This window comes from Octopus bimaculoides, chromosome 6, assembly GCF_046866305.1.
Source record: "Octopus bimaculoides isolate indiv1 chromosome 6, ASM4686630v1, whole genome shotgun sequence".
NCBI classification, from domain to species: Eukaryota; Metazoa; Mollusca; class Cephalopoda; order Octopoda; family Octopodidae; genus Octopus; species Octopus bimaculoides.
In genome coordinates, this window is record NC_142933.1 from 32,825,566 (window position 1) to 32,835,186 (window position 9,621).

At 37.3% G+C, this 9,621-nt stretch overlaps 1 protein-coding gene across 4 annotated transcripts in view; it reads right to left on the reverse strand.

Moving 5' to 3' along the window:
- Window positions 1–342: 342 nt before the first annotated feature.
- Window positions 343–9,621, reverse strand: part of LOC128248076 (uncharacterized) — an 82,149-nt gene continuing 72,870 nt past the window's right edge. Inside the window, exons 25-26 of one of the 4 annotated variants that reach the window (XM_089353274.1) lie at window positions 6,885–6,933; window positions 343–1,240 (exon numbers count right to left, since the gene is read on the reverse strand). In XM_089353274.1, the coding sequence (XP_089209400.1) occupies window positions 6,898–6,933 (36 nt within the window). In that variant the 3' untranslated portion in view covers window positions 343–1,240; window positions 6,885–6,897. Of the gene's footprint in view, window positions 1,241–4,729; window positions 5,113–6,884; window positions 6,934–9,621 lie in introns of those variants that run through there. The other 3 variants (XM_089353278.1, XM_089353273.1, XM_089353277.1) reach the window with 3 other exon arrangements.

Genomic DNA, 9,621 nt, shown 5'->3' on the forward strand with positions numbered 1-9,621 from the left:
TTATATTGACCCCAGTGCGTAATTGGTACTTAATTTATCGACCCCGAAAGGATGAAAGGCAAAGTCGACCTCGGCGGAATTTGAACTCAGAACGTAACGGCAGACGAAATACCGCTAAACATTTCGCTCGGCGTGCTAACGTTTTTGCCAGCTCGCCGCCTTCAAATATACTCTTATTGACGGTGAGATAAAAGCCTGTTCATCGTACGGCTGCTCCAATATAGAAAAACTTGCATGAATGACCACCAAACTCAGCTTTCATACGAGTTTTATACAAGTTTTTTAATGAAACACATTAGGATCTTTTTTTTAATTTTCAGTTACATTTTTCTTTCTCGTTGCTTTTCTTTTTCTTTCTAAAATATAAACTCAGAAACGCATATATTTTGTATTTTATCTCAAGTGAACCACGATGTAAAACAATTTAGAAACTAGAAATGGAATTATCTCCGTTATGTAACACCAGTTGGGCAAATTTATAGTTTCATACGGTTAATATTGGTTTCAAATTTTAGCAACAAGGCCAGCAAGTTCGGGATAGGAACAAGTCGATTACATCGACCCCAGTATTCAACTGCTACTTATTTTATCAATGCCGAAAGGGTGAAAGTCAATGTCGACCTCAGAGGAATTTCAACTCAGAAGTTAAAGACGGACGAAATACCACTAAAGGTATTGTTCGATGTGCTAAAAATTCTACCGGTTAATATTTAGGAATCAATATATCTTAGGGAATCTTACGAGAGTTACAGAGATTAGGTCATGAATTCTAAATGAGAGATAGGGGTATATATTTTTTTCTTTTAGTTTGTGTAGGCCACACAAGAAAGGACATCTGTACTAAATATTTTTTGTCATACATCTTCATACATATACCTTTAAGAAATGCATTGTTTAATTGATGTTTTTCCGAGAATATGACATGGGGTTTGCAATTATGATTTACCTAGAGTAGATTTGATTCAATATTGAACGGATTGCTCTAGTATTATTAATCTTATGAATATTGTGGGATTATGAGGATTGTGTAGTCTTTCTTTTCTATTTCAAATTTCAGTTGTATATAGATAAGCGAATTATTTACAAGTAGCGCCTTTATTCACTTGCTTGAAGTTGTGTCCGTTTCACATCAAATTTGTTGACGTAATTTAACATGTGATGCGTGAACAAAACTGAGCTCTTATTACGCATCTAACTCCGTACCGCAGCTGAGTAATGAAGCGAACAGTTTGGAGAATAGCTAAATGAAGCAAAAAAAAAAAAAAGCATATTTAAGTAGAGCACAAAGTCACAATGAAATATAACATATCTTTAATCAGGATAACCTGTATTGAAATCTTATAAAATTGTACATAGGTACATGTCCGAAATTAAAATAATATATTTAGTAACATTTTATTGAAAGTTATTTAACGCATAAGAAAATCATGATCTTAAGTTTAATATTAGTATATTAATAGTTGTGTATTACAAAATCTCAATATTTATTGTAAAAGCATATTTTTGTTCTAACATAGATTCATTTCCTCTATATTTTATTACCCATACGGGGGTAAACACAGATGGGACAAACAAGAACAGACAAAGTGATTAAGTCGTTTACCTCGACCCCAGTGTGTAACTCGTACTTGTTTAGTCGACCTCGAAAGGCAAAGTCGACCTCGGCGGAATTTGAACGTAACAGCAGACGAAATACTGCTAAGCATTTTACCCGGCGTGCCAACGATTCTGCCAACTCGCCACTCTCATTAATGCTTTCTATAATCAACGCTATTACAGATATCACAATGCAATAATATTACAGCTAAATATATGGTTAATCTTCGTAGAAAACTTTTTACTTCCAGTCTGTTCAATCATATATTTAAAATTGGATGTCGTAAACTTAACGTTGTCTAACAAAAGTATTAGTGTTATCAACCGATTTTTTTTTCATTTACTTTTATCTTACTGTTTTTTTTCTTTACTTGTTTTAATTTTCTAGTCGTGATCATGCTGGAGCACCGCTTTAAAGGGATCTAGTCGAGCAAATCGACCATAGGACTTACTTTTTTAAAGATTGGCACTTATTCTATCGATCTCTTTTGGTGAACTGTTACGTTACGTGAACATAAACATACATACACCGGTTGTCAAGCGGTGGTCGGGGACAAACGCAAACACAAAGACACACACACACACACACACACACACACACACACTCATATATATATATGTATATATACGACGGGCTTCTTTCAGTTTCCATCTACCAAATCTAACAAGAGCTTATTCGGCCGGAGGCTAAAGTAGAGTACGCTTGCCCAAACTGTCACGCAGGCAGTAGGACCGAATCCAGAACCATGTGCCTGGGAAGTAATCTTCTTACGACACAGCCACACCTAAAACAACGAAGCAATGAAACTATTTCGAGAATAAATGAAGAATTAGTGCAACTAAACTTTGCACTATTTTCTAACTCATCCACTTACAAATGAGTATAATAAAGGGCTTAGTAAAAATCATATTTTACAAGTATATTCCAAACTAGCAGTATAGCCCGGCTTTATCCCGGATTAAGTTAGGATTATTAAGCTAATGAAGGTCTTTATTTCAAACTACACTAAGTAACATCGGCTTCAAAATTTGGGCGAAATCCGTTAAAATTGGTAAACTTTTGGCTGAAAATGAATTGCAGATAACTTGATTGGGTAAACCCATAAGGAATCGGTTTATCGATTTTTCCCACTCGCTTTTACTCTTTACTCTTTGTTAATTGTTTCAGTCATTTGACTGCGGCCATGCTGGAGCACCACCTTTTGTCGAGGAAATCGACCCCAGGACTTATTCTTTGTAAGCCTAGTACTTATTCTATCGGTGTCTTTTGCCGAACCGCTAAGTTACGGGAACATAAACACACCAGCATCGGTTGTCAAGCAATGCTAGGGGGACAAACACAGACACACAAACACACACAAATATACATATATATATACATATATACGACGGGCTTCTTTCAGTTTCCCTCAACTAAATCCACTCACAAGGCTTTGGTCGGCCCGGGGCTATAGTAGAAGACACTTACCCAAGGTGCCACGCAGTAGGACTGAACCCGGAACCATGTGGTTGGTAAGCAAGCTACTTACCACACAACCACTCCTGCGCCTATGATGGCATGATGTTTGAACAAAATACATCAAAACTGGTAAAAGTTATGGTTGAAAATGGGGTGTAGCCAATTTTATTGGGAAATTCCATAAGGAATCAGTTTATCAATTTTTATTATCCTGATTAAATGGAAAACCCCATAAGGAATCAGTTTATTGATTTTCCACCCCAAATAGGACTTAACCGAACACAGTATTGCTGATTCAAAAACATCTATATTTATACTTTAAAGTTGGTTTTCACACCCAACCCAGTTCTGCAGAATCAGTGTCACGACGGGAGTGCATGGGTTGGGAGTTTGATCGGCAGAGGTGATCAGGTTGCACATGCCAGCCCTTTGAAAACACTACCCCCATCATCTAACCCCCCTTTGCCCATGGGTTGGGAACCCTTCCAGCAAGGAAAATAGAATGCCCAGAAGGGCTCCCGATCCTCTGTGTCAGAAGCGGTTATGTTCAGATCACAACTAAGTCTTAAGTATTTATATATAAATACACACACACACACACCCCCACCCACCCACACACACACACACACACACATATATATATATATATATATATATATATATATATATATATATATATATATATATATATATATATATATATATATATATATAAGCAATATATAAACATATGCATATGTACATACATATATGTACATACCTACATATATATGTATATACACATGCATATATGAGTACAGGACATCAAAAAAACGTTAAACACAATGAGAAACGAAAGTATAAAAACGAAAAGATGGAAAACGAACTTTTTTTCGAACAACGAAAAAAAAACAGAGAAATGAGACATACAACATAAAGAATATTTCGCTTCATCAGTTGTCCCTGTTTCATCTACTCCGCCTTTCGAAATGGGCAACATGCGCGCGCGCACAGACACACACACACACATACACACACACACGTACACATGCACGTACGTACACCTATTGCATACATGTTTTTTTGTACGCATACATGTTCGTGTGTGTGTGTGTGTGTGTGTGTGTGTGTGTGTGTGTGTGTGTGTGTGTGTGTGTGTGTGTGTGTGTGTGTGTGTGTGTGTGTGTGTGTGTGTGTGTGTGTGTGTGTTGCCCCTATATCAACAAAACACTTTTTTTACTCGATGGAAAAAAAAACACCAAAACTCTTAACAAAAACTTACTCGTCGCTAGAAGGGAATGTAACTCCTGTTTGTAAACAGTGGTGATTTCTCCGACTTGAAAATTGTTAAAAGTTTTGGTTGAAAATTAATTTTTACTGTTATTCGCTGGTGCCTCTGGGAAAAATAAGTTCATGAAAATACAGCTAGAGCCATGACGAATGTCCTAAAACTGGAGCGACATGTGTGCTAATTTGTGGACGTGCATAAATTACATTCACGTAAACACACACACACACACACACACACACACACACACACACACATCCTGCCTTTTATATATACAGATGTCTGTAGCTCAATATCGATTGAATACTCCCTTTATCTCCGACTAAAACGAGAAAAGTAATTTAATAAACTGTCTTTACCAAGGTCAACATATTTCTTCGAAAATTTATAATAGGAAGCAAATAGATGTACTTTAATTATGTGATGTTTATCATCTAACGAAGAAGATATACGTACATTTTGAGAAAGTATTGAAATTGTGAACAGAAGACAGATTTACATCTAGATAGATAAATCCATTTGTGATGAGTTTAGTAATATTTGTGTTATTTATTATGTATTTATTAATTTTCGTAGTATTTTACACATCTACCTAAATATGCATAGGTTGAAAGGTTCAATAAATTTTTGCTTTGATACAAGAAAATATTTTAGTAGTTTGCCTTAAATGCTATACCTAGTTTTATTCTAATTATTATTTTTAAAATTCATACTATTTAAGAAAAATTATTAAAACTAAACAAATTGATTGCTGTAAGTTTAAAACTTGGTTGTCTTGTCCATACACAGTCTGAAAAATAAGATAACGTTTCACTATTATTCAGTTGCATGATATAATAATACAATACATTCTGAAGTCAATAGCTTGTTAAACATCACTGGATCACTAGAAATAGCAACCGATTATCATTAGAATTGCACAAATGCTTCATAAAAAGGAATCACGCACCGGATAATGTACTTCTAGATCTAATCATTTTGACGAGGCAAATAATGGAATTGCCACACTTAGAACACTTCCTAATTTGCTGCATTTACTGCATATTGTAATAATGCCGACTAGCGATTTTGATATTTGTCTGCAAAGACTCCAAGGAAGGTATCTATTTTCCATGAGCAATATGGTAAAAACAAACAGGGAAGTCAAATAAAGTTATGTCACAAAAGTAAATTATAAATACGTACATATATATGTATACATAAATACATACGTACACACACACACACACACACACACACACACACACACACACACACACACACACACACACATATATATATATATATATATATATATATATATATATATAAATGCATGTGTGTGGTGCACACACATATATATCTGTGCTTATGTGTGTGTGTGTGTGTGTGTGTGTGTGTATATATATATATATATATATATGTGTGTGTGTGTGTGTGTGTGTGTGTGTGTGTATGTATTTGTGTATATGTGTATGTATGTATGTACGCACGTATGTATGCATGCAGGTATGTATGCATGTATATGTATATATGCATATATATTTAAGTATTTATAAAACGAAGGCGGAGAAGATATGTAGAGATATACTTCTGGAAAATCCTGGAAGGCCTTGTACCAAACTTTGTCATTGAAAGTTACTCAACCAGCTGAACGGGTCGCCACTGATTAGTGCCAATGGTCCCTGTATCACCATCAAAATACAGGATCAGATACTGCAAGGGCCCACAGCTCTTCGGTATCCCTCTAAAACGCCTGAGAGTTTTGTATAGTGTGGATGTAGGTGTCTTCAAAGCAAACATGGATCTCCTCCTATCAAGGATCACAGATAAGCCTACCTCTCGGTAGGAGACACAGATGATGACAGCAAACTACGTCATTCACCAAATGACACATATCAGTGGAGGTCTCAAATAATGGTGTAGCACAGTTAATGTTAGTGCCCCAACATTACTACAGATCTGAAACTAAAACAATTTAAATATTTAAAGATATATATATATATATATATATATATATATATATAAAATTATAATTAAGGGTATCTAAGAGATACCACCATGCTAGATTTAGCAGCGAAAACTTGACTCTAAAGCCACATTAAATGTTCATACAGTTATCCCTTGCTAGCCACCTGATAGGATCGGTATTTTAAATAAGGATCTTATCCTTATTTATATAAATCTCTCTCTCGCTCTCTCTCTCTCTCTCTCTCTCTCTCTGTCTCTCTCTCTGTCTCTCTCTTTATATATATATATATATATATATATATATATATATATATATATAGAGAGAGAGAGAGAGAGATGGGTGTTTAGATGGGTATCGGCCTTGATGAGGAGTATTATTTACCTTGGAACTTGTCTCTTTCAAATTAATACTTTAATCTAATCGTTCAATAAATTAAGCCCTATGCTGTTGTTTCTTGAAAAGGGTTCACCTCTATAATTTGGTTGGCCCTGGGTTATAGTAGAAGACACTCGCCCAAACTGCCACGCAGTGGAACTGAACCTGGTACCATGTGGTTGGGAACTAAACTTCCTAGCACACAGCCTTAATTAGGTTTCAATGAAACGACTTACCGGTGGAAGGACTTTAGTCTGATTGGATATTTGGTCTCTTGATCCTGAACTAAATATAGACAAAAAAGTTTATTGACATAAATAATTAGATTTAGCATGAAACAAAAATTACAACTATCAGCTAACAGCAATTTCTAATCGTATATGTAAACTATCGTTGCACACACACATAAATAGAGAGGGAAGAATCAGAAAATTTCTCACCATAGATCTGTTTTAATAGCGTAATTAAGGGTATTTCTTTTAGAATTTCCGATCTGTCTGCAACAACGGAAATAACCACCCTAACTATTATAATCAAGATCTTGCCGTAAGCGGCTTCTCTCGAAACATCCAACCCGTCTCCAATACTAGGCTTAAGAACTATCTAATTCAAATACATCCTGAGTCAACACACACCAAAACCACGGTTATGATTTTCCCCTCCCCACAGTACATAAGAACTCAGCTCAGTACCCTGAACCTTAAAAATTAGCATATTAAACCACCTCTCACACACCTCAAAAATACTCATACAAAATGCAGCATTATAGATAGAATTACATCCACAATACCAAATATAAAACTAAACCCTGCACCACCAAGCAGCAGATTACCTAATAAACTCCGGGAGAGAACATTACTTTGGTATACCCCACCCTTTTTAAATGTTAAGGGCTTACCAGAGCAATTTCTGCAATTATCAAGTTCAATGTTCTACCCCACCGTATCTTTAATTAGTCCACCATTAAATTATCTTACTCCTCTGCGCTTAGCATTCAATCCATCATAGTCACATTTAATTAGCGCAAACTTAATAGCCATCACCAACGAAGCACAACTAACGAAAAAATAAATATAACAATAATAGTAATAGTCATAATTATAATAATAATAATGATTATAGGAATACCAATAATAATAATGATAATCCTTTCTTCATTAACCATTGAGGGTTCATACATATAAGATTAGGGACGGTGCAGGAAAATGCAGTACCTACAGAGTGGATTGAATCGTGTAAAAAGGGAATAACAATAAAAATTATAACAAATAAATATCCAAAAGGGGAGAATTCTAAGTGCTGCTAGTGGAAACTCCATAAAAACCACGATCACCATGTTCACCTCAACCAGCCTCGATCTAGAGGTGCATGATAACAACAGACCCGTTCACTCTGGCTATTCGCATTACATTAAATCTAATTTTTGACAAAATAACAAAATAGTTGGGAGGCAGTTCCTCCATCCCTACCATCACATTACTTTTGAAGTGAAACTTGAAAAACTTGATGAGGAGTTGACCAAAGAGAAAAGTCTCTATCTTCAGCACTTTCAACCTGGTCCACTACACAACCTTTCTCGCTAAGGTCACCAGTCAAAGAAACACTGCCTGGCTTTCCAGGTCAAAGGAAGGCTGCGGAGCGATCTTCACGATGGACTCAACTGATAGCAGGATCCGTCCTACACGCGACAGCTGGTGTTTGACATAAACCCATACATCAGCAATACTCGGGCACCGGACGAGCACGTGCAGAACAATTCCGTCGCTCCGTGTGCGCCTAGGGCAAGCCAGGCTGACGGTACTTCCATGCTTGTAGAGATATTCCGAACCGGCAATGCCCCCGATCCCGATAGCACTGCGAGGCCAAAGATTTCGGAGGTAATTCAGGGTCTCGGCTCAAAAGTCCATCGGAACAGATCAGCCAACTCATTTTCCTGGACGCCCAGTGTCTCCCTTAGAACATCGTCGCACGTGCTCACCACTAACCCTCTATAGAACGCTTAAGGGTAACTTCCACCAACTGCATTGTCCGACTGACAGAGCACTGTGAGCGTGTCACGACATTCTGTGTTAGGTGCCCTGCTTCGGTCTACGTTTGATTCAGGACTGCATTTTTATCTACTCTGGCTTACAGGATACTGTGTCTAGATATGATCTGGATGACCCTAAGCAATTCGGTCACGTCTACATTGGCACGTCCCGGAAATTCAGTCGAAGCTGTCAGAGAGTCCGAATGGTTTAGCTGATTTCCAATACGTTTACCATGCCCTCTTCTATGTACTAGCCTCACGCAGTCCAAACGTGGCTCTAAGGCGGTGTTTCAGTCTCTCTTTAACTCTAAATTTTTAGACGGAAAACCTCCAGACGTCTGTAGAAATCCAACTCTCTTCTGTCAGAACAGAAACAACCACCACTTCTGCAAGATTTCTCTGAACACGGGAGGGCAACTGTTGCGGAGCATTTTGTTGTTTTTCTGCTAATAAAGTTGTTGTCTTAGGGGATTCTTATGCTGTTGTTTTTGCTGTTGTAGATGTTGGTGAGTTCTCTGTTGTAGTTGCTGCTGCTATTGTTACTGTTGTTTTCGCAGCTGTAGTGTTATTGTTTTTTTTTTGTAGCTGAATTCCGTAGCACACAGTGACTACCACGCTGTCCTGCATTTGTTGCATGGATTCCGCCGTGTAGACGATGTGGGAATGCATTCTACGTTCCTTCCTGTTGGTCTCCACTGCAGCCGCCCATATCACATCCAGGATCACCAACTTACCCTCTGGGTTTAGGAAGACAGTCCTTATATTGAAATTCAGGTTTCTCCGGAACAACACAGCGGTTCTCCCTCCCATTCCTGGTTGATATAGAGATAAATGTGTCGTATCCACCGAAAATGGGTGTAAAAGCATGTCGGGAGAGAAAGTGGTTTCACTGATGGCCACTACATCGACACTTAGTGATCTGAGGCCGTTGAGTAGATGTTGCT